Source organism: Myotis nattereri, assembly GCF_964212035.1.
Source record: "Myotis nattereri genome assembly, chromosome: 1".
Lineage (NCBI taxonomy): Eukaryota > Metazoa > Chordata > Mammalia > Chiroptera > Vespertilionidae > Myotis > Myotis nattereri.
Window position 1 is genome coordinate 230,098,129 of NC_138075.1, and position 26,017 is coordinate 230,124,145.

Genomic DNA, 26,017 nt, shown 5'->3' on the forward strand with positions numbered 1-26,017 from the left:
CGCCTAGGAGCCTCCCATCACGGGGCAGGGGTCGCGGCCCGGGAGCGCGGACAGCTGGACCGAACCGAGGAGCCCGCCGCGCGGGAAGAGCCCAGGCCTGCGGGGACCGCGAGCCCGAACTGTCCCGAGACCTCAGCCCCGCCCCCAAGCACATGGCTCCGCCCCTTATCGCCCTGAGGCAGGAAGCCAATCAGCTCTCGCCCTGAAAGTAGTTGCCCGCCTACTGCGGCCTTGCGGGGGTCTATTCCGCGCCTGCGCAGACAGTCGCCCCGCGGCTCCGGCTGGGTCCTCTGCGCGCGCGCGGCGCAGCGCTCCCGTGAGGCAGTGCGAGGCGGGGCGCGGAGCGCGGCTGCGGCTGAGGGGCGCGGACTGAGCTTCCTGAGGTGGGTGCCGTCGGCCTCGCGGGCCTGGGCCGTGCGGGGCGCGGGGCTGAGGGAGCGGCGCCGACCACTTGGCCGCCTCCTCTTTTGTCCGGACGCCCCTGGGGACTCTCAGGAGCGCGGGGAGCGGCGCGGTCGGAGTCCGCCGGGCTGGAAGCCGGGACCAGCGGCGGGGGGAGGAGTGCGGGTGAGGCCGGGGGGCGCCAGGGGCGTCGGCGGGAGAGCGGGGGCCGGCGGTGAAAGCGGGGGCGCGGGTGAGGCCGGGGACTTGGGGGTGCCGGCGGGAGAGCCCGGGACTCGGGAGCGGGGATGGGGCCCCGCGCTGGCCCTGAGGCGCGGGGGTGGGGACGCGGGCGGACGCCCCGAGCGGCGCCCCTGGGGGTAGTGCAGCTGGTCTGTGGCGCGGGTCGGTGTGTTTTCGCGCCACCAGTGAGTGACAGGCCCGCCACCCCGTGAAGTGGGGCAGATGATGTCGCGGTGACGCGGGGCCGGGCTGGGGACACTGTCCAGTCACCACGGCCCAGGTCTCCCGGGTGTCGCGGTGCGGGCAGTTCCCGAAGCTTCGGTTCTCCCGGCACCCGGTGATCCTGCCGGGGGCGACCCCCGAGTGAATGGCGGGGACCAAGTGGGTCGTTGCGGTGAGTTTTCAGTTGACCTCGGGAAGGGCGGGGGGAGAGGCCGCTGAACCGCAAGGTGCCTGGTCTTCCTCTTGAATTACCAATGGCGCTGCTGTTCTGTACACAGTGCGTTTGGGCCGCTCTTCTCTGGGAAAACGTGAGGCTTTGGTCATGACAGCCTGAAGTCACACCCTGGTTGTGCGTGTGGTGCGGTTTCCGAGACAACCGCCTCTGGGTGAGAGGTTACCAGTGTCGCTGGGTGTTTATCCACACTGTCCTTCTAAAGGCGCCTTCTTTGTGGTCTAACACTTGTTTTTTTCCCCCTAGGAGAAATCATTATATATTCTAAAAATATCCCCCCCCCCCCCTTCTCTGTGGACTTCACATAAAACTAGCTCTGTTTGTATTTGGGTTTATTGTCTAAATGTCAGGACCGTAAACCCGTATCAGTCACACAAAAATCGGGGCAGTTACACCATGAGTTGTGGAAAAGACTTTGTGGAAACATTAAAAAAAATTGATTATCCCAAAGCTGATGTTCTTAACGGGGAAGACTTTGACTGGTTGTTTGAGACTGTCGGAGGTGGGTCCTTTCTGAGGTGGTTTTGTGGGACAGTGAACGAACAGAACGTGCTGTCGGAGGCAGAATCGGAGGCTTTCAGCGTCCTTCAGAAGTCAGGCAAGCCCATCCTGGAAGGAGCAGCCCTGGATGAAGCTCTTAAAACCTGTAAAACTTCTAGTCTGAAGATACCTACCCTGGATGACAAAGACCTAGAGAAATTAGAGGATGAGGTTCGAACGCTGCAGAAATTAAAGAACCTGAAAATTCAGCGACGTAATAAATGTCAGTTGATGGCCTCGGTAAGGAGGCACACATCTCTGAGGTTAAATGCTAAAGAAGAAGAAGTCACTAAAAAGCTGAAGCAGAGTCAGGGAATTCTAAATGCTATGACTGCTAAGATGAAGAATGAACTTCAGGCTCTTACAGATGGAGTTGCAAAATTGACGGTGTTCTTCAGACCTTCGGATTTGGGTCCAGGGACAAATCCTCTGGTGTTTTTATCTCAGATTTCCTTGGAAAAATATCTCAGCCAAGAAGAGCAATGCACAGCAGCGTTAACCTTATATACCAAAAAACAGTTCTTTCAGGGTATACAAGAAGTATTTGAAAGTTCAAATGAAGAGAATTTTCAGCTTTTAGATATACAAGCACCATCTATTTATGATAACCAAGAAATCCTTGAGGAGAGGCGGCTAGAGATGGCTAGGCTGCAGCTAGCATACATGTGTGCTCAACATCAGTTAATTCACTTGAAAGCACGTAATTTGAGCATGAAATCAAGTATAAAATGGGCCGAGGAGAATCTTCATAGCTTCACTAGCAAAGTAAGTATGAGAAATGAGGCTGGATTAATATTGTCATTTTTAGTAATGGATATAATAGGTATTAAAGGGTTTTAGGAAGGAGAATATAGGAAGTCATTACATTTTCTTTGTTCAGTGCTTACTTGTGATGTGTGTCAGTGTTTCATACAAATAGATCCTCATATTAGTGGAGGGCAGAAATAGTAATTATAGCCCCAACCACATTATCTAACTAATTTTAAACAAAAGTATTTTTGTATTCTGAATTTGAAATTGCGTTGATTTCAGATACACTCACTGAAATTTCCTTTTTGATGATGTATGAACCTTATTTTTATGAGTAAAGAACCTTGTTGCTGTGTTGTGGTATTCTGCCTTGTTTGCTCTGACCAGAATATAGTGCTAATGAAGTCAGAGATCCAGTTCAGTGGACTGGAAACCCTGGTTCTTTGTTGAGAATGTATAGCTGTATTGCAGATAGTCATTTGCTGTCTTGGACAGCTTGCTTTATTGATAATTTAACTACTAGATAGTTGAGTGAAAATACAACTTTCTGAGCCCTGACTGGGTAGCTCAGTTGGTTGGAACATTGCCCCATGAGCCAAGGTTGCCGGTTTGGTCCCTGGTCACGGCATGCATAAGAGTTCCACCAATGAATGAATAGATATGTGAAACAACAAATTGATGTCTCTCTGTCCTCTCTCCCTCTCTCATCTCCCTCGCTCCCTCTACCTTCCTCCCCCCTCCCTTCCTCTTTATAAAATAAAATAAATTTTAAAATATATACAACTTTCTGAAACATTACCAGCACCAAATTAGTTACTACAACTGACAAACTTTGGAATAATGTATGAAGTCCTGTCATTCTTTAGAACTATGAAAATCAGCTGACAAACTAGGAGAATAGCTAGTGATTAATTTTGAGAAAAATTGAAATAGCATACATTTGCAATTAGTGAGTAGTGTGCTAATACTTTTTATTGATTAAGACAAGCATGATAAGATCTCTACTTTGCTAACCATTACTGTATGTGTGTGTGTGTGTGTATATGTATATACATATACATACATACATATATATATGGTAGTAATAGCATTAAAATTTAGCAATTCATACTGGCTTTACCCTTGACTTGGTCCACACTTTTTCTTTTTAAACTATGATTTTGGCTTTTGCTAATAGGAAATTTTTATTATTGAGCATATTATCTGCTAACCTAAAATGGAAGTGAAAATAATTTTAAAACTATTGGAACTTTATACATACAGTTTGAAATATAATTGCTTTCTTTGTGTAGGTTCTTGGAAAAGATCATTTGGATGCTAAAATTTCTAGCTTGAATACTCAGATTCTGAAACTTGAAGAACAGATTACTCATATAAAAGACAAAAGTTTGCCTGCTGTGGTAAAAAAGAATGCCCAGTTGTTGAATATGCCAGTTGTGAAGGGAGATTTTGATCTGCAGATTGCCAAACAAGACTATTATACAGCAAGACAAGAGTTCGTTATAAATCAATTGATAAAGCAAAAGGCATCGTTTGAACTTCTGCAGTTATCATATGAAATTGAAATGAGAAAGCATTGGGACATACATCGTCAACTTGAAAAATTGGTTCATGAACTTAATCAAAGTAATATGATGCTCCATAAGCAATTAGAAATACTAGCTGACCCATCAGTATCTCAGCAGATAAATCCAAGGAATACCATTGATACCAAGGATTATTCTACTCACAGGTATGCTTCATTGTTTCTGTTGTAAGTAATTATTTTTCCTTTTGTTTTGTAAAATACTAGAGAGAATTTGAGTGGAAATTGTGGAAGGTTAAAATATTCTTTGCACTCCATTTTTGACCTTTCTATTCTCCCACTTTTATGTGCCTCTTTTTTCTTTTTTAATTACTTGCTCCCTTTACCATTCATGTTAAATGTGGAAGTAGAGCTGAGAGAATTGGGTTGGAGGAATGAATATATACCAGGTCTTAATCATCTTTAACACCATTAGATGCTTTATTATAGATTGGGGGCAGGAGTTTACAGCAGGAAGTTTGAATACAGCTTATGTACAATAGATATTGCTGGATAGAGAATTGACTGCATTTGGAGAAGGTAGCAGTAGAGAGGGGAGAAGACTTCAATTTTGTGTCTAGTCAGGTGAATCACTGAGAATGCTAGCTCCCCACCTTTTCTGAATGTAAGCAATTGATGGTATGGGGATACTGAAATTGGAGGGCTAAAGTAGTCAAAGGCCTTGCCTGGCTGGCATGGCTCAGTGGTTGAGTGTCAACCTAAGAACCAGGAGGTAATGGTTCAATCCCGATCAGGGCACATGCCCGGGTTGGGGGATTGATCCCCAGTAGGGGCATGCAGGAGGCTTCCGGTCAAGGATTTTCTCTCATCATTGATGTTTCTCTCTCTCTCTCCCCCTCTCCCTTCCTCTCTAAGATCAATAAAAATATATTTTTTTAAAAAACTAACAAAAACAAAGGTCTCAAAAATCTGGATCCTATTCCTGATTTCTCTCTAGGACAAGAGGAAAATCATCTAATCCTTGGTGTGTTTTTTTTGTTTTTGTTTTTTAATTAATGAAACAAGGGGCCTAGATAGGGCTGCCTCATTGCAAAATTTCAGAGGTTGGTATTGATATCATGATATATATGAATGTTGTCCCCTGGAGTTGTGTAGTTCCCACAAGAACAAAGTTGGCAGTCTTGGGCTTGAATAGTTTTATGAAATCTGTTGCAACTTGTTAAAATAATTAAATATGTATCAGCTCTACAGAAGCTTCTTCCACATTTAACATGAATATATATTATATATATAATTATATCCTATATAATAAAACCCTAATATGCAAATCGACCTGTCACTATGATGCACACTGACCACCAGGGGGAGGCTGTCAGCGGTGGCGATTGGGCAGGGGCGGCCAGTGGGCGGTGCCAGGACGCCAGCCAAGAGGGGGGGCAAGGGGGGCACGGCGATCACCCCACCCACCGGTTGCCCCACAGATTTGCCCTGATTGCCAGCCAGGCCTAGGGACCCTACCCTATATATTGGGAACAGTCTCTTAGATTTAAAAATTAAAACCTGGCAAGGCTACTCTAACATTGAAAAAAACAGGATGATGCAGCGATGACATGCATGGACTCTGGCTTGCACATTTTGTGGTCAGCCCTGATTCTGACACAAGTGTGTGACAAAGCCAATTCTCTCTGCTTCAGTTTTTCCACCCATAAGAAGGGGAAAATGGTACTACTGCCTCAGAAGGATCATGTTATGTACTACTTTTTATAATCGGGGCAAAATAATGTAGCTGCCCATACAACAGCAAGATGCCTTTCACCTTTATGAAAAGTATGGTCACTGGTGCATGCAGCGTCAGTGCGAGGGGGATGTCTGACTGCCGGTTTAGGCCCAAGGGCGCAGGCTGGGCTGAGGGACCCCCCCTGCATGAATTTCATGCACTGGGCCTCTAAAATATATATATAAAATTATAAGGAAAAGCGCAGACCCTTTTGGTCAGATATGAAGTGCTGTCTCTCATTTTTCCACTTGCCCAGTAGGATTTTCCTGCCATTAATGTTTGAAGTGATAAAGTGGCCTTCTGGCTCATTAAGACTAAAGTAGCAAGTTTGCTATTACTATTTCTGTAGCTCTTTGTTGTTTACTTTTTAAACATTTTTCTTAAAAAATGTTTTTATTGATTTTACAGAGAGAGAAAAACCCCGATGCTAAAAGAACATTGATCAACTGCCTCCTTTATGCCCCCTACTTGCTGAACCCTCCCCCCTCTCCCTCCGCAACTGGGGCATGTGCTCTTATCGAGAATTGGGAATCAAACCGTGACCTCCTGGTTCATAGGTCGACACTCAACCACTGAGCCACGCTGGCTTGGCGAAATAGTATTTTAGTTGGAATGTTTTCAGTTGCTTGGTATAACAGCAGACAGATTAATATTTTTTTAAGTTGTTAGCTATCCCAAAAGATGTCCCCATATACTGGATTGTAATTTTGAAAACTATACTGACTTTAGGGTTTCTTTCTCTAATTTTTATTTTCACATTTTAGGCTTCATCAGCTTTTAGAAGGAGAGAATAAGAAAAAAGAATTGTTTATAACCCATGAAAACCTGGAGGAAGTGGCTGAGAAATTAAAACAGGATGTTTCTTTAGTACAAGATCAATTGGCAGTATCTGCTCAAGAACATTCTTTCTTTCTGTCCAAACTGAATAATGATGTGGACATGCTTTGTGATGTTTTGTATCAAGGAGGAAACCAGCCTTTGCTTAGTGATCAGGTGGGTGCTTGCCATACATAGTATTTAAAAGTGATTTAAAAATAATGTTCATTGTAAAAGATACTAAAGAAAATGTTCATATGAGGAAAATATTACCCCAAATCCTGTTGCACTAATACAAAGTTTATTTTTTTTACATATATTTTTTGTTCACATGTAGATACATTTTTTCAGATAGTTTTTATAGTGGACACAAAATTCTTAAATTTATAAAGTATTTCAAACATACAAGGAAATGTAATACTAATGTTAAGAATTAAAATAGTAATAATAAAACCACTCCTGTATTTTTTTTATCTGCCTTAGCAAATACAGGATTAGAGTTACATCTTTAAAATACTGTATATACTTAGTAATAGAATGCTCCTCCTAATAGTGTTCCCCTCTCTTCTATTCTTACTTTTATCATTTGCTTGCTTTTATTTGTAGTTTTATTAGACATATATTCCTATACTATATTGTATGTTTTGAACTTTATATACATACATGGTATTATTTTGTATGTATTATTCAGTAACTTGTTTCTTCATTGTTTTTTTTAAATCCTCACGCGAGGATATGCTTTAATTTATATATATATATATATATATATATGTGTATATATATATATATATATATATATATATATATATATATATATATTTTTTTTCCCCCCCTGAGAGAAACATTGATGTGTATGTGCCCTGACCAGGAATTGAACCCTCAACCCTTTGGTCTGTGGGCTGATGCTCTAACCATAAAGCACTGGCTAGGGCCACAAAAACTTTTTAGTTTGATGTAGTTGGTTATTCAGTTTGTTCTATAATTTAGTTGTAATTCCAGTTTGGTCCTAGGAGGAGGTAAGTGTAACTTCCACCTACTCTACTGTCATCTGGGATCTCCAATTGATATTTGGATTTTTTGGTTTTGTCAGGTCCTCAAGTAAAGAATGAGTATATGTTACTTGAAGAAAACCCACTACTGAATAAACTTACCAGTGTTCCTTATACAGTTTTGGACATGTCCATAGCACAAGTCTAAATAATTTTCTTAATTTTACAGTACTCTATTGATTTAATTATTGTGTCATAATTTCTGTAACCAGTTCACCATTGCTAAATACTGTGATAGTTTTTTTCTTGTTTGCTCTTGAATGACATCATATATATCTTGTGTATGTAGTCTTTTGTTGTTGTATACTTTCATTTGGATGAATTCTTGGAAGTAGATTATTGGGTTTCTTGAATGTGCACTTTTTTTTTTGCCTTTGATACTGCCATATTGCTTTTTAAAAGCCACCAGTATAATTTAAATGTCAACCGTTGATCATATGGTATGCTATCAATTTATGAATTGCTAAGAAAAAAACTTTTTCTGTTAAACTGACACATTCTTATTTAGATTTTTTTTAATACTTATATCTCTTAGGTGTAGATAAACAAATGTTTATCATATTTTGAATATACATTAAAAAGGGAAAATTAGCCAATTTAAATATGGTATTCCTAAAGCTCCACATTTAGTCCAATTATTCTATGTTGTTGGGGTTTTTTTAATTCCTCACTAGAGTATATTTTTTTCCATTGATTTCTATAGGAGTGGAAGGGAGGGAGGAGAGGGGGGGAAAGAGGGAGAAACATCTACCTGAGAGAGAGAGACACATCAATTAGCCGCTTCCCACCACTACTGGTGCTGGGGAACCTGCAACTGAGGTAGGATGGCCTAGACTGGGAATTGAACCCAAGGGCTGATGTTCTAAACAACTGTGCAACTGGCCAGGGCCTTGTATGTTATTTTTTGATTCAAAGTTGTAGTCTGTATTTTTTCACAATAAACTTTAAGAATGTTGGCGATGCCCTGGCCGGTTTTGCTTAGTGGATAGAGCGTCGGCCTGCGGACTGAAAGGTCCCAGGTTCGATTCCAGTCAAGGGCATGTACCTTGGTTGCGGGCACATCCCCAGTAGGGGGTGTGCAGGAGGCAGCTAATCAATGTTTCTCTCTCATCGATGTTTCTAACTCTCTATCCCTCTCCCTTCCTCTCTGTAAAAAATCAATAAAATATATATATTTTTAAAAAGAATGTTGGCAATAGCAAAACAAAAACAATAATCAGATTAAAAAGTAGGCTAATGACTTGAATGGATATTTCTCCAAAGAAGACATACAAATGGCTAACAGGTCATCAGGGAAATGCCTCAAAACCACTTGAGATACTACCTTAAACCTGTTGGCTATTATCAAAAAAGTAAAAGACAGGAAGTATTTTTGAGGATGTGGAGAAACTGAAACACTTGTACGCGGTTGGGGGAAGTGTCAAGTGGTGCAGCTGCTGTGAAAAACAGTTTGGAGGTTCAGCAAACTGTAGAACTACCCTTATCACCCACCCAGCAAGCCCACTTCTGGGCATTTAAACTAAGGAATTGAAATCAGGATCCCAAACAGATATTAGCACTCACATGTTCATTGCAGCACTACTGAGAATAGCCAAGGTGTGAAAACAACCTAAATGTCTATCAGTGGAAGAATGGATAAAGAAAATGTGGTATATACATATAATGGAATATTTCTCAGCCTTAAAATCCTGCAATATGTGCCAACATAGATGAACCTTGAGGAAATTATGCTACGTGAAATAAGCTAAGTCACAAGACAAATGCATGATTCCACTCGTGAGATATGTAAACTAATCAGACCCATAGAAGCAAAGAGTAGAATAATGGTTGTTAGAACTGGGGAAGGGGAAATGGGGAGTTGTTAATCAGGTATAAAGTTTCAGTCATGCAAGATGAAAAAGTTCTAGAGGTCTGCTGTCTAACAGTGTGCCTATATTTAACAGTACTGTACTGTCCTCTTAAGAGGGGAGATCTGTTAAGTGTTCTTACCACAATACATTTTTTTTTTAATGTTGGTGATACAACATTTCTTATGAATATGTCTGGTCAATAACAATTACATGGTGCTCTCCAATATAAAATGCATGTTAATTTCAGATATGTTAACATGTGAAACTGTATTCTAAAATAGGATGATTTCACTAAATCTCTTTGGGGTGTCATGATTCAGTGTTTTTCCGTAGCCCAGTGAGGTACAAAATGCCATCCATTTTAACTTACATTTTTATTGTTAATGAAGTTGAACATTTTCAGTATTTATTGGAGTATTTTTTTAGCAATTGTTATTAGGATCTTTAGTATTGAAATTAAAGGTGAGATTGTTTCTCATTGTATTAAGGTTTACCAAATTTTTCCTCAAAAGGAAACCACTTAATGTAGGTACTACTTGATTTTTTTTAATGTAATTTAAGTATTGCTGTCTGATATTTATGACATGTTAAGCTGTCATTCTTGAACTTGTACATTAGAATTACCAGGGAGCCTATTGAAATGTAGCTTCCTGGTCCTGTTGCAGAGTTTGAGTAATTCACTTTTTTTTTTTTTTTTTTTTAAATCCTCATCTGAGGATATTTTTTCCATTGATTTTGAGAGAGAGTGACAGAGAGGGAGGAGGGGGGAGAAGAGAGAGAGAGAGAGAAACTTTGACGTGAGAGAGACTCATCATTTGGTTGCCTCCGCTCTTGCCCGAACTGGGGCCAGGTACCTGCAACCAAAGTATGTGCCCTTGACCAGGAATTGAACCTGCAGTTCTTCATCTGTGGGCTGACACTCTACCGACCAAACGGGCCAGGGCCAGAGCCAGAGTTTGAGTAATTTGGTGTGGAGTGAGGTATAGGAATCTGTATTCATAACAAGTACCACAGGTTATAACCATGCTGAGAACCTGTGGAAGGTTATGAGGGAGGTAGAGCTACAGGTTTTCTGAGAACCTCTTTGGTAGGTAATACTGGCTCTAAGTTCATAGGAGTAGATACTTGGTTAGAACGCCATGGAAACTTGGTAATAAGCTGCTTTTAATGTTAGGAAGTGAGAAGGATTGTTGAGTATCATGTGTAGTTTTATCTTCTACAACAATTTGAAAAAGAAAAAATGGAGATTTTGTTGAGGTAATTCTTTTTCATTGGTATTCCTTTATTTCAAGGCTTTCTCAGTTCCTCTTAATGTCTAGAATAAACAGAGATTAAGTTAAAACAAGGTTTGATTAATCAGAATGTAAGCTCCATGAAGGAGATGTGTTCTTTCTTACAATCCATAGAGTTAAAACAGTACTTGGAACATGGCAGGCATTCAAGAATACTAGTATTTGTTGAACGTATGAGTATGCAGAACAGTTTTTACATAACAGGTACTCTTCAGAGAGTAAGAGTTTGCTTTGAATCACTTAAAATTGCCTATCAGGAGTTGCTGCAATTGATCTTACGTAAAATTTATATTAAACCTATGGATTTTTAATTGAGGGTCATTTACTGTTAAAATGGTGGGAATGATTACATCATTTATATTTTTTCCATATAAGTTGCATTTTAAATTTATAACTGGTATTGCAAATAGAGCTCTTGCATTAAAAGCATTTTAATTTTCCTTTTAGGAGTTAACGGAGCAGTTTCATCAAGTTGAGTCTCAACTGAATAAACTAAATCATCTTCTCACTGATATTCTTGCTGATGTAAAGACAAAAAGGAAAATTTTGGCATCTAATAAACTGCATCAAATGGAAAGAGAATTATATGTATATTTTTGTAAAGATGAAGATTATCTGAAAGAGATCGTGGAAAATTTAGAAAACCAATCGAAGATTAAGGCTGCTGATCTCAAAGATTGAAAATACCTACTGAATCTTGATTACATATGCTGTGCTTTAATGTTTTACATATCAGGAGGAGAATATAGCTAATAAACACTAAGAATTTAAATTTGAGGTCAATGGAACATTTAATTTAATGAATTCAAGTATTATATCAGTTTTTTTTCTTTCTATAACATGTTTGTTCAGAGTCAGTGCTTAATATGACTTGGATATTTGCTTGGTGCCACTTAGTCCTGGTAACGTTGTGCTTACAAGAAAAACACATGACAGTAGCCGGCCCCTTACCTGCAGTTTTGCTTTCTGCTGTTTCAGTTACCTGCAGTCAACTATAGTCTGCAAATAGATGTGGAAAATTTCAGAAATAAACAGTTCATAAGTTTTTTTGTTATTTTTATTTTTTAAAAAAATATATTTTACTGATTTTTTTACAGAGAGGAAGGGAGAGGGATAGAGAGTTAGAAACATCGATGAGAGAGAAACATCGACCAGCTGCCTCCTGTACACCTCCCACTGGAGATGTGCCCGCAACCAAGGTACATGCCCTTGGCTGGAATCGAACCTGGGACCCTTTAGTCCACAGGCTGATGCTCTATCCACTGAGCCAAACCGGTTTTGTTATTTTTAGAAATACACATTTTTTTTATTGATTTTAGAGATGAAGGGAGAGAGAGAGAGAGAGAGAGAGAGAGGAGAGAGAGAGAGAGAGAGAGAGAGAGAGAGAGAGAGAGAACATCAATGATGAGAGAGAACCATTTATCAGCTACCTCCTGCATCCCTCACCAGGGTTCAAGCCCACAACCCAGGCATGTGCCCTGACCAGGAATTGAACCATGACCTGGTTCATAGGTCAATGCTCAACCACTGAGCTATGCCAGTTAGGCCAGTTCATAAGTTTTAAATTGTGTGCTGTTCTGAATAGTGTGATGAGATTTCATGCCCACCTGCTCTGTCTAGTCTGGGACATGAATTATCCTGTTTTTTCAGCATGTCTACACTATGCTACCTGCCTGTTAGTCACTTAACTATCTTGCTTATCGGATCAGCTGTTACAGTGCTTGTGTGCAAGTCACCCTTACTTTACTTAATAGCCTCAAAGTGCAAGCGTAGTGATGCTGACAATTCAGATACGCCAAAGAGAAGACATACAATTCTTCCTTTAAGTGAAAATGTATGTATTGTAAAGGAAAAAGTGTGTGTATAGGGTTCTGGTTTTTTTTAATAGAGTTGTATCTCTCCTTTATTAATTTTTTTAGAAATAGAAATATTCTGCTGTTAAATGTTTTTAAATTTTGTAGAACTTTGAATCAGCATTGTTAAAGCTGTAAGCTTAATATATGGGATAGCTAAGTCTATATTTGACTGTAAAGTAAAATTCTGCCACTCTGACTGTATTCCCTCATCATTTCTACTATAGACTTTGAGACAATGTTCTTACTTAGACCACAGCAAATGTCAAGTCTCCTTGGCCCATTGTTCATTTTACAGACTGGGTCCTGGGGCCTCAGAATTTCTGCCAGACATTTCAGCACTGCTTTAACTTCAGTGTGACTTACACATGAATGACTTCCCAATGAAATTTCAAAATTCCTTAGAAGTACTTGCTCAAAGGATGCATAATGCTTTTTTAAAACAATCCTCACTCAAGGAGTGAGGATATTTTTTCCACTGATTCTAGAGAGAGTGGAAGGGAGGGAGGTGGGGAGAGGGAGAAATGAGGTGACAGACACATCGATTAGTTGCCTCCCACACACGCAGCTACTGGCAGTGGGGATTGAACCTGCAACCCAGGTACATGCCTTTGACCAGGAATCAAACCTGAGCTCCCCCCTCCCCTTGTGCAGGTGAGGCTTTAACCACTGAGCCACACCCACCAGGACAGGTGCATAATGCTATTTTAATTAGTTTCTTTGGTGTGAAAAAAACGGACTGTAATAGTCGGGATACAAGTACACAGTATTTGAACAAATAGAAGAGTTGGTATGAAATAATTTGAAGTAGCTTATCAGTTATTGCATCAAATGCTTCTTTAATGCCTGATTTATACATGGCCTCTCTTCTATACCATGTGAGTTTTATAGAAAGATACAGATATTACTTAAGAATGACCTGCTATTGATATCTAAAAACCTATAATGTGATCTTTATGGAATTTTCAGCCATAACTATCAGAAAATGGGTTGCATAGGTGACAGATGAGCCCTGATAATTTTTGTAATGCATTGAACAAAACTGTTTTGCCAATTATTGTATGTGTACATTATTTAAAATTTATGAAGTAAATCTTAATATGCTTGAAAAACATTTTCCCCCGATTCTACCTTGGACTAGAGAATGAAAAATTTTCTTTTCTCCAGCAATATGGAAAAGTATGTCACCTGTTTCCTGGTTAATGAAGTAAATTCTGTTAAGATTAGTGCCAAATATGTTAGATGACCAACCAGCTATTTGGTGATTTGTTCTGTGGCTTCCAGACCTTCATGTTCTCAGCCCAAGGGGCCCAGTATAGCTGAGCAGAGGGAGTGAAAGGATGTCAGGTGGTGTGTCATCATGCCAGTCAGTTAAAAATAACTATGTTATTAGGTTTGTATATTTGAAGACTATAATAACTGAAACTAGGAAGTATTCGAGTAAATTGCTTCACAATTGGTTAACTAGAAAATACGTTCTTTGTTACTTGTATATCACTAGAGGCCCAGTGCCTGAAATTCATGCACAGGTAGGGTCCCTGCCGGCTGCCGGCTGCCAGTCCGGGCTTCCCTTCCCTGGCTGCCGGCTGCTGGTGATCGTACTCCTGGTAGGTTGAACTCCCGAGGGGACACTGCATATTATAGGCTTTCACATATATAGATAATACCCCAAATGAGCCTCTAACCATTACTTAATTCTTATGATCCTATATGTAAAAGGGACAGTTTATATCTACTTGTGGTTTTTAATATAAAAATTTTTATGAAAGTACATAAAAAATTTCAGATTTCTTGTTATTTTGAAGGCTCAAAATTAATATATAGGTGTTATGTTTATCTTATGTTTAGGATTTTATGAAAATGGAAAATTATGAGGCATTTGTAGGCTTTGATCTCTGTCAGATGCCACTTTCCAGTGTTGCTCAGAAGATTATGTCTGCTATGCATTCAGGTGATTTAGTGGAGTCTAAGAATTGGAGAGAGAGTGAAAAGAGTGAGTAATATTTATGAACCTTTCTGTCATTTGTTACTTTGGTGTTATTAATTCTTAAGACTAAGAGTTTGAAAATGAAATGTAGCAAAATTATTCTATAAAACTTAAATTGTGTGGGGAAGCTCCTGCCTACGAACAAGTGGAGTCCAGCTTTCCCTCACTTTACTTGCGTTCAGTGATGACTGAGCTGCTGCTCCCTTAGCCCTTGTTTTTCAGTGTAACACTTCCTTGCCCCAGGCACTGCTGTCAGACATTCCCTTAGATCTCATCAGCTGTAAGTAACTTCAAAAGACATGGGCTCCTCCACAGTGCTTGTGCTTTAGCCTTAGCTCTCGAGTCATTGAACCTGTACACAGTACACCCAGCCCTCCATATCTGCAGTTCAACCAACTGCAGATAGAAATATTAGCAAAAAATTAAAATCCCAGAAAATTCCAGAAAGCAGCAAAACTTGAGTTTGACATGCACCCAATGCTATGTTGAGTCCTCCCAAATAAAATGATGTGTAGGCATACCCTGCTGTGGTCTTTATGCCAGTATAGGTTATATGTAAATACTATGGCATTTTATGTAAGGGATTTAAGTATCCATGGATTTTGGTAGCCCTGGGAGTCCTGGAACCCATCCCCTAATGATACTGGATGTCTGTATTTGCTTATTGTATATGGTGGACAAGAGAAGTGTTTGTTTTTGTTTTCTAAGTTTTTTTGTGAATCCTCACCCGAGGATATTTTTTCCATTGATTTATTTTTTAAGAGGTGGGGAGAGAGAGAGAAACATTGATAAGAGAGACATCAGTTGGTTGCCACCTGCATGTTCCCTGATGGGGACTGGGGATCGAACCTGCAACCCAGGTACGTGCCCTTGACCAGGAATCAAACCCGAGACCCTCTGTCTGCAGGCCAGTGTTCTAACAACCACTGAACCAAACCTGCCAGGGCAAGAAGTGTTTTTGACGATATATATATATATATATATATATATATACATATATATATATGGTACTGACATAGAAGTATGTAAACTCTTAGGGGGCAAAGGTTGGTGAATCTTTGTATATATATTCATGACGTGGTATAATAGTAAAAGCTGTGACATGCTCATAAATGTGACTGAAATGTTTGGAATACTTTTCACTAGCAAAATAGTTTTTATTTTCAATTTGTAAGTCTGGGCCAATAGGTTGTTTGTTTCTTTTCTCCAGAGTAAGTTATAAGTGACTGAGATATAATTGAGTAATTATATTGAGATGAAATAATTGAGAGTATAACAGTGCAAACACTGTTATAAATGCAGTTTCTTAATTAAGATATAATCGCACTTAACACTTCGCTCCATTTATATTCAGGCATCTGTTGCTTGTGTGTCTTATAGAAGTTACGAATAAAGTAACTGGTAAGGATTTTTGGGTGTGGACTACATACCTAGTGTTTTAGGGGGATGATGCTGGTGGTGGGAATAGTAACAAAAGACAAAAAATTAATCATTGAAGAGCTTTCTGCTTTATTCTGTATAGATTTGCTTCCTAAAAGGCAGTGTGCACTTGACAGGTGGAATTGTGCCCCTTCAGTAACGGGTCAGGAAATGCCTCTGGTAGGTAGTTACAACGGGAGTCTCTGGAGGAAAATTTCACCCAGCTCACAAACGCTCTCATCATAGTCTTAAAACACCCTGTTAGATCCCTAGTTTTTATAAATTTATTGAGAAGACAGATAATAGAAAAATAAGTTTTTATTTTTTGTCAGGTGTTTTTGATTTGGAAAAAGTGGTGTGTTTTTTGTTTTTTTTAAAGAGTTTTTTTTTTAAATATATTTTATTGATTTTTCACAGAGAGGAAGGGAGAGAGATAGAGAGGTAGAAACATTGATGAGAGAGAAACACCGATCAGCTGCCTCCTGCACATCTCCCACTGGGGATGTGCCCGCAACCCAGGTACATGCCCTCAGCCGGAATCAAACCAGGGAATCTTCAGTCCGCAGGCGGACGCTCTATCCACTGAGTCAAACCGGTTTCGGCAAAAGTGGGTTTTCATAAGGATTCTGTTATCTGTTGTCACATAACACCATCACTGCAAACTTAGTGACTAAAAACAACACATTTGATATCTCACAGTTTCTATGGGTTGGGAGCCGGGCACAGCTTAGAGGAGGCATCTGCAAGGCTATGGTGCAGGTGTCAGCCAGGTCTGGAGTCTCATCTGAGGCTCAAATTAAGCATTCGCTTCCAAGTTCACATGGCAGAATTCACTTCTTGGCAGAATTCAGTTCCTTTTACATAATTGTGACCATAGGCACCTTTTCATCATATAGGCGCTTGCTTTTTCAAAGCCAGCAAGAGTGTGTCCCTAGCAAGACTGACATTACAGTTTTATGTGGCATAATCACAAATATCCTGTCCTTTATTCTGTTGTTTAGAAGTGAGGCAGCAAGTCGCATCTGCACTTGGGGGAAGGAGTTTACAGGGGCATGAATACTAGGAGGCATGGGTCATGGGACCCACCACCTTAGAGTCTGTCTGCCACTGAGTCTCACCAGTTTTCTTTCACCAAAGGCCCGGTGCACAAATTTGTGCGCCAGTGGGGTCCCTCCGTCTGGCCTGCAGGATTGAGCTGAAACCAGCTCTCTGACATCCCCTGAGGGGTCCCTGATTGCAAGAGGGCACAGGCCAGGCCGAGGGACCCCACCGGTGCACAATGGGGGCCGGGGAGGGACGCAGGAGGTTGGCCAGCCAGGGAGGGGCCATGGGAGGGCTCGAGGGAGTGTCCAGCTCGTCTCGCTCAGTCCTGATCAGCTGGACCCCAGCAGCAAGCTAACCTACCAGCCCCCTGGTGGTCAGTGCGCATTATCGTGAGCAATTGAGTGGCCTTAGCATATCATTAGCATATTACACTTTGGTTGACTGGACGACCGGACACTTGGCATATTAGGCTTTTATTATATAGGATAGGAATTTGAATTAAAGTTGGATTGCTTGTGGGTTACTGATGAATGATGCTGGATGTAAGACCTAATGATTCTTGGGTTCTTTGTCACATGCTGAGCTGTTCTTATCTCTTAAAAGCATTTAACTTCTGAAAACGCATTTCATACCAAGTACATACCAAACTTGCACTCAGAAATCAATGAGAATAAGCTACAGCCCTAACTAGTTTGGCTCAGTGGATAGAGCAGTGATGGCGAACTTATGACACGCGTGTCAGAGGTGACACGCGAACTCATTTTTTTGGTTGATTTTTCTTTGTTAAATGGCATTTAAATATATAAAGTAAATATCAAAAATATAAATCTTTGTTTTACTGTGGTTGCAAATATCAAAAAATTTCTATATATGACACGGCACCAGAGTTAAGTTAGGGTTTTTCAAGATGCTGACACGCCGAGCTCAAAAGGTTCGCCACCACTGGGATAGAGTGTCGGCCTGCGGAATGAAGGGTCCCAGGTTCAATTCCAGTCAAGGGCATGTACCTTGGTTGCAGGCACATCCCCAGTAGGAGGTGTGCAGGAGGCAGCTGATTGCTGTTTCTCTCTCATCGATGTTTCTAACTCTCTATCCCTCTCTCTTCCTCTCTGTAAAAAATCAATAAAATACATATTTTTAAAAAAGCTACAAATATTTGGTTTATAAACACTAAAGTAAAAGCGAACATTATTAATGTTATATGTCACTTTGGGGTCTACTTTTCTGATCTGCTAGACTACTTGAGGTATCTTGAGATACATATTCAGTAAGGATTGGACTGCATAAACTTTTTGCAAGATTGATCTTTTATTTTAAAACCCTTTGCCGAGAGGAAGAAAAAAAGATGCAAAAACTAAAAATACGACTTAATACCCTCTCCTTGCTCAGCAGTAACCATTATCCTGACGTTTTATGGCAACGTTTTCTCATGTCTTAATCACGGGCATTTTATATTGCTCCAAAAGCCTTTTGGCAAAGACTATGTGTTTGCCACACCAGAGTCCTTCCGTTCTGCGGCACACGATCAGACTGCATGGCTCAGTCTTACGGTCAGGTGTGGCCAAGTGGCAGGTTCCTGTCAGTGGTACGTGCGTGCCATTTCCAGGGTAGGCCTGAGAACATCCAGCTTGCTTCCTAGCTGGCCACTTCTTGCCTTCCCTCCAGTTGCAACCTGAAACGACTCCTTCCCAGCCCTGCAGATGATAACAGTATCCTAGCGGATCGTGGGACTCCATGCTGGACAGAAGCGGGTCCCAGAGTGACTTCATGAGCAGCTGCACCACCAGCTGAGGCTGCTCACCTCCACCTGAGAAATAAGCCATTGGATTGTATTGCTGGGTCTTTTGTGAAGAGTAGTTCAGCTTTTTACCCTAATTCATACACTTTTAAACTAGATTCAGAATTGGGTTCATCTGACTTGAGTTTTCATTAGCATTTTATTGTTCAGTAATGCTACTGAAAGTCTTTGGTAAATACTGGGAGGAGGAGTTTTCAGGGTGATTTGGGGCTGACCTGGTGCTGTACATATGATTAAGAACATATTTATTAGAATACACCTGTGTTTTTTCTAAGTACCTATAGAGATCAAGTAATGTTTTCTAGCATACATTTATCCAGTTTCTTTTTTATTTAACTTGAGAGAGCGTAGAGGTGAATTTGGTGTTTTCTAGTAAAATAAAAGTATTTTTACAGACATTGCAAATTAGGAGTTTGAGGCCCCTAGAGGTAGATATTTGTCAAAATCCAATTCATTTATGTGACATGTTTATTTCCATCATCTCATGGAAATCTTTGCAATTTTAAGGACAGATAACAAAGTGACAAAATAGATCTATTTTGGTTATATTCATTCTAGTCAAGAGTATATGGATAAACGATTTATATTTTTATTTCTATCCCATAAACATAAAACTCTTATTTTCAGTCACAGCAAACCCTGCCAGGCGTTGATTTCAGTTCGCTCTGTCCTGCTTCAGGGCTGTTTTCTCTCTCCCTTGGATTTGCAGTAGTTTCCTAACTGCTGTTTGCCTTCATTTTGTTGCGTTTGGTCTTGCCTTTGTGAAAATTAGCTCAGCTCTTGTACTTGCTCTCTGCACAATTTATCTTTGGAAACATCCCATGTACTCCTACAAGGCCCTTTTTAGTCGCCTGCCCTTTTTAGTCTCATCCCTCCACTTCCTTTTTGCCACGTCCAGATTTGACTGTAACTTCCAAACCCGTGACATTCCCAACTTTCTACCTGTCTTTTTTCTTTCCTTCACTCACAGCTGAGTAGTGAAGTCAGCATTTTACCAGGTTCTGCTCAAATACTTCATCGTCAGCTTGCGACTCAGTTTAGAGAATTACTGTGAAGTGTTTTGGGTGCTTTAACTGTTGCTCTGCTCCCCTGAGCTCCCAGTAAACTTCCTGCGGGCACAGCTCAGTCCGGTTCCCAGGGACCCTGATCTGCTGCAGCTGGTGCCGGGAGCGGTGTGAGAAAGCAGACATGGTGTTCTGGAGGTTGGGCCCTCAGGTAGGCCAGCCCGGTGACGTCATAGCAGTTGTAGTTGGAATGCCAAGGGGGGCGGCGCAGCTAAAACGGTCACTGGGGGTGCTGGGTCTGTACCAGTGACCGCTATTGCCCTGGCTGCTGGGACACCGTGGAATTGGGGACCGTGGCTGCGAATAATACGTCCTTTGGGAAGAGACAGGCTGAGCGTGAATACTTAGCAATGAAAGGCTAAATGTGATAACCAGAGGGCTTCCCTGGGAGCCTACAAGCAGACCACCTGCAGCCACGGCCAGGGCTTAGTCCGAAGACGTGTGGAGCCGGGAGCTCCGAGAAGGTTGGATTCTCACTCAGCCCTGGCAGGTGTGCTGCCTCAAGGTCAGGCCGTGGTCCGGAAGAGGGGCCAGGCCCTGAGATGTGCATTGAAATCTTGGGTCCCAGGCATCTCTGGCACCTGCACAAGTGGCTCCTCCTCTGTTAAAGGCCGGTGTTCCAGCCCCGCACACAACAGGTTTGTCCTGAAAAAAGAATTCCTGCTCCCTCAGGAACTGCCTCCTCTCCTGGCCATTGAGTCATCGTAACCCGGCACAGGTACCGGGCCTGCTGAGGGCGTGTGTGGATGTGCGGGTGACAACAGGTGTGATCTGAACAGGGAGCACTTAAAGCATGTTCACTAGGAATGGGACTAGCTACCAAGGAGCAGCAGCAGGCTGAGGATTATGGTGCTAGCGGGCACGGGGAGCAGCTGCCGAAGGACGGAACTAAGTGAGAAAGACTCGGCCAGGTGACGTCCCCAGCCTGTCACCTGCCCCAGGACAGGCACTGTGGGCTCTTACGGAGTAACTGAGTCTGGGTGGAGGCTGGGTGTGGCCCAACAGCATGGCGCTCCTCTTCACCAGGGCTGGTCTAGCTATTGCGTCACCGAATGTTCAACCTTCCAACACAGACCAAGCGCTCAGGCCCAGTGGCATTACCCTTGGAGGAAAAAGTCACTTGCTGGCAAGGTGATAGCACTGAGCCCCTTGTGCCCCCAAAGGCGCAGAGGTTGGTCTTGACCGGAATGGACACGTTTCAGGCCTGGGCTTGCAGGGCCTCCGTGAGCTCTGGTATCGGCTCCAGACTGGCCCACGGACACAGACTCCGCTTAGCAGCACGTTAGACGTGGGGACCGCTTTACAGGGGAGGGGCTGCAGTGGGCACGATCATGGGACACATGCTCCCTCACAGCTCCACACCACGAGCGCCACTCCAGTGGAGCGGGGAGTGGCCTGTAGCAGGCACAGCTCGGGCGCCAGCCTGGGGAGGACCCTCCCGGGTGCAGTGGACACTGTCCATCAGTGGCCACGACGGTGCCGTGTCTCCCATGAGTACGATTACGGGGTCGGAACCAAAAGGTGGAAGTAGGTGTGGCCCTGCATTCCAAAAGTCTGGGTCCTACAGGGTGTCCTAACTCCCCGAGGGGCAGCCCACCAGTGGCACAGGAAGGGTACCACTCCATTCCAAGGTCCAGCTGCCACCCAGTCATTCCAAGTTCCTTATGTGAAGAGCCTGGCAGGCAAGGAATGCCATCTCCATCTGATGGACCTCCTGGTCATGTTAGGGCTGCTGTTACTAGTATATGATGGGGGCAGGGAAGCATGTACTTGGCACCAAGGTGAAAAGGTTGGCCACCTCTCGGTCCCCTGCCCACACTTCACAGCACACACGTCGGCCCTGGCCTGAGGAAGGCATGGTGACCACGGGCTCACTCTCGGGTGAGGGGTTGGTCACTCCGTCAGTAAGGTACCTAGGCCGCCAGAGGTGCTCAGCCAGGGTGAGGGACCTGCGGATGGTTGCAGAAGAGGGAGGCGAGCCAAAACCGGTTTGGCTCAGTGGATAGAGCGTCGGCCTGCAGACTGAAAGGTCCCAGGTTCGATTCCGGTCAAGGGCATGTACCTGGGCGGGCACATCCCAGTAGGAGATGTGCAGGAGGCAGCTGATCGATGTTTCTCTCTCATTGATGTTTCTAACTCTCTATCTCTCTCCCTTCCTCTCTGTAAAAAATCAATAAAATATATTAAAAAAAAAAAAAAAGGGAGACGAATGGCATTTGCAGCCTGGAGGCGAGCTGCAGTGCCGCTGCCCTTCCTTTTAAAAGTTTCCCCCGGGAAGAGGCACAGAATCCGGAAGAAGCTGCTCACAATGACCTGCAGCCAGTGGCTGTGCGCCACAGGCAGGGAGCCGAGGGTGGGACTAGCGTGGTGGGCGCCAGGGGTGCCCAGGGCTGGGTCCTTGCTGGCAGGCTGCTCACACAGCGCCTCCTGCTGACCGCCTCAGCCGCAGAGAAACTGCCCAAGGACTTTCCCACACGGCTTCCCCAGGAGCAAACAATCCAGTGCCTGGTGGGTGCTGAGGATGAGGCCCAGCTCCCTAGACCCAACAGGGGCAGCTCTGCAGGGCCACGGCAGCTCCCTGTGACGGCACCTGCACCGCCTGCAGATGTCGGTGCTGAGAGGGCTTCCCAGGAACCTTTCTGAACAGAAACTTTCCTCTCCACATGGCCACTGGGGGCAACACCTGGGCAGTGCATGCGTGTAACATGTGCACAAATGGGGAGGGGAGCTTTCGTCACTCACTTTAAAAATGGGATCACATTTTCACTGATTTCTGCATCTCCAAGTCAACTGATACTGCTTCAAGCCATTCTTTCAATGGCTATGTGCTTCAGAGTTGGACGTTACATAATTTATTCATCGACTTCCCTCCTGACTGGCATCAGTACTTTGCCATAAAGCAATACTGCCATAAACATTTTGATTTAAAATATTTACTGTTGCATATATTTCTATGAAACAGCCAGGAGTGAGGTTGTTTGGTTAGATGACTTATATATTTATATATTTTGTCTGTTTTTTAAATTGAGGTTACACACACCTCATCTATCCTAGGGTTATAGCTCAAAATTTCACAAACTGAACACCCCTGTATCCTTCACCCAAAAAGCAAGAAATAGCACATCATTGGCCCAAGAGGCCCATCTTTGCTCTCTTGGGATCAGTCCATTTCTTCCCAACTCCTAAAGGTGCTGCATATATTTTTTATTTTAATAAGTGTTGGCAGTTTTTTCCCCCAAAAAGATTCTAACTACAGCAGGTCCTCAAATAACATTCTTTTTGTCATCACTTTGATGCGGCGCCACAGGAACTTAACTCTTGTCTATTGCGATTGGTTGGTAGTACAGTTGGTTTTGTTATACAGCATCTGGCTTAAAGTCGCAGAACCGATTGATGATGTTAAGTGAGGACTTACTGTAGCCACATTTCTACCAGCAATGCATGAAACTGCCTATCCCCATCCATCTCCAATTATACTGGTTTTCATTTTCCTGGCTGCTCATGAGTTTGAGCATTATATCCTGTTTGTTTGCTTTGGGGGATTTGCTGTTTTGTGTGTTGCCTTTCCTACCTTTTACTCCTTTTTCTTTTAAGCTGTCTTTTTCGTCCAGGTGTAAGACTTGTTGTAGAATGCAGGTATTAATTCTTTGTCGTTTTCGTCCCAAGTAGTTTTCCCAATGTATTATTTTCTTTTCGAAGTGGTGCTGGTTGTACCACCCCTATTTCTTAACGTGTCCTTTGCTACTTAATTGAAACACCATCTTCTTGTATATTAAAGTCTCGTAAGTCTTGGGGTCAGTTTCTGGATTTTTTCTAGAGATCTTTTCTTCTACTCCTATTCAAATACCATATGGATTTGATTATAGTGGCTTTATAGTGTATTTTGGTCATCTGGCAAGGCAAGTCTTTCATTTTTGTGACTTTGCTTGTCTATTTTCAGATATTTAACATTTCATTATTTTTTCAATTAAAAGAGCCCTGTAAGGTCTCTGATGGACTCTGCATTAAGTTGGTGTTTGGAAGAATTAAACATTTTGCATATATCCCAATGCTATGTCTTTCCATTTGCATAGATATTGTTTTATGCCATTTCATAAGATTTTAAGGTGTGTTTTTTAAAAAGGTCTTTTTCAAGAATATATTTTTACTGATTTCAGAGAAGAAGGGAGAGGGAGAGAGAGATAGAAACATCAATGATGAGAGAGATAATCATTGATTGGCTGCCTCCTGCATGTCCCCTACTGGGGATCGAGCTCGCAACCCGGGCTTGTGCCCTGACCGGGAATCGAACCGTGACCTCCTGGTTCATAGGTCGATGCTCAATCACTGAGCCACGGGCAAGGTTTTATGTTTTAATCATTGAGTGCCTAGTCCCTTTCTTATAAACTTATCCTAAGTATAACATTTTTTTTGTAAGTGAAAGTGTTCCCTTCATTTACACTTCTTGGTCGTTATCTATCATTGCCACAGAGGCAACGTACATCACAGTGGTTATGAGCACAGACTCCCGAGTCATGTTGCCTGGGGGTGGATCCACATTCTAACACTGATCAGCCCAGGCTTATTAAAATGAAAGAAAGCTAAATTTAAATCAGAAGTTTGTAGTAATGATGTTTTACTGAATCTCTCATTGTTCCATTGCAATACTGTTCAGTCTAAGAATTTCCTCAAAACTTTAATACTTACTAGGTTTCTTACAAGCGTTTTCAGAATCAAGTATTCAAATATAAATGCCAGGTAGTAATTTTAATAACCATTTCACGATTACATGAATCTGCCTCCAGTTAATTTGAAGATACTTTACATAAAAATGTCCCTCACCATGGTACTAGGCATTTTGATTGTGAATTTTATTATGTTGTTTTAAGTAAGTAAATAATGAGTAAGTAGCACAACTGTAGAGACTATTTTCAATATTCACTGATTATGTGACTTCGATTTCAGTGATTCGTTAAGGCCTCATGTTTCTTTTTTGTGTTTTTAAAGCTGCAGAAGTGGTAAACAAACCCAGTGTTAAGTATTCAGTACTACCTGAAGATGGGAAGAATCAAGCACTGGAAAAAATGGTAAGTCATTACAAATGTGAATAATTATAACAGATAACCTTCGCTTATGGAACAAATGTTTGTTCAGTGTCTACTATATGCTAGGCACTGTAGATACAATGGTTTGTTTTTAAACATATTTTTATTCATCTCAGAGAGGAAGGGAGAGGGAGAGAGAGAGATAGAAACATCAGTGATGAGGGAGAACCATTGATCGGCTGTCTCCTGCGTGCTCCACACTGGGATCAAACCTGCACCCAGGCATGTGTCCTGACTGGGAATCAGACCGTGACTTCCTGCTCAACCATTGGGGCACTGCAGCCGGGCAATACAATGGTTTTTAAAAGTTGGGGGGGTGGATATCGTTCTTCAGGAGCTTTTGGGTTAATTCATATGAGGGGAAGAGGAAGACAGAAGTATGAAGGGTTTCTACGACAGTGTGTTAAGTGTCACGAGGAAGTCGGTTCCAAACGGCAGGAGGGACATCTAACCCAGGCTTTGTGCTATTCCAGTGGCTTTTTCTGGGTGGTATGAAGAGAAGTCTGGGATGTCTTTCTTTTAATTATGAAAATTATACCTGAGTTGATATCTAAAGTGTGATTAGGAGATGGTCAGCCATTAGAGAGTTGGGGAAGGACTCTGAGAACGCTTTTCAGATTAAGGGAAGAGAGCTTGAAACTTTTGGACAGTGGAACTAAAGAGAAGTTCAGAAGGGAACGGGCATAAAATTCACAGTAGGCATTACATGGTTTGGGCTTGAGGAGAGAGAGAGAAGAGGCCATATCACTAAAGGCCTCGTCTATGAAACAGGTGGAGGCCGCACAGTGGTTAAGGGAATGAACTGTGAAGCCAGCTACTGTGTTCAAATCCCAGGCCAACTTGATGTAATCTCAACTCCCTGTAGTTAAATAGGACCCGTCCCTGGGTTGTTCCTGGGTTGCCAGGGTGATAATTTACCCGGAAGTAGAGGGAGAGATGCCTTTGACAGAAAGCGGGTTAGTAAGGGAGTGGGAGTGCTCTCTCCATGGTGTTCAAACTGTGCTTCTTGGATCCCGGAGGCAGAGGTCCTCAAACATTTTTGTGTCCTTTCTCTCTAAAGAATTTCGAAAAGACATGGACCTTCTGCCATT

General features: G+C 42.3%; 2 protein-coding genes across 2 annotated transcripts in view; both read left to right on the top strand.

The window, feature by feature from the left end:
- The first annotated feature begins 312 nt into the window (after window positions 1–312).
- POLN (DNA polymerase nu) overlaps window positions 313–26,017 on the top strand; it is a 103,323-nt gene continuing 77,618 nt past the window's right edge. Inside the window, exons 1-3 of the mRNA XM_081092581.1 lie at window positions 313–383; window positions 14,379–14,523; window positions 24,829–24,908. Of these exons, the coding sequence (XP_080948707.1) occupies window positions 14,385–14,523; window positions 24,829–24,908 (219 nt within the window). The 5' untranslated portion in view covers window positions 313–383; window positions 14,379–14,384. The remainder of the gene's footprint in view (window positions 384–14,378; window positions 14,524–24,828; window positions 24,909–26,017) is intronic.
- HAUS3 (HAUS augmin like complex subunit 3) lies at window positions 319–12,727 on the top strand. Its single transcript, XM_081092651.1, has 5 exons — window positions 319–383; window positions 1,325–2,383; window positions 3,661–4,100; window positions 6,435–6,663; window positions 11,125–12,727. The coding sequence occupies exons 2-5, from the start codon at window positions 1,475–1,477 to the stop codon at window positions 11,356–11,358; spliced, it is 1,812 nt and encodes a 603-aa protein (XP_080948777.1). The 5' UTR covers window positions 319–383; window positions 1,325–1,474; the 3' UTR covers window positions 11,359–12,727.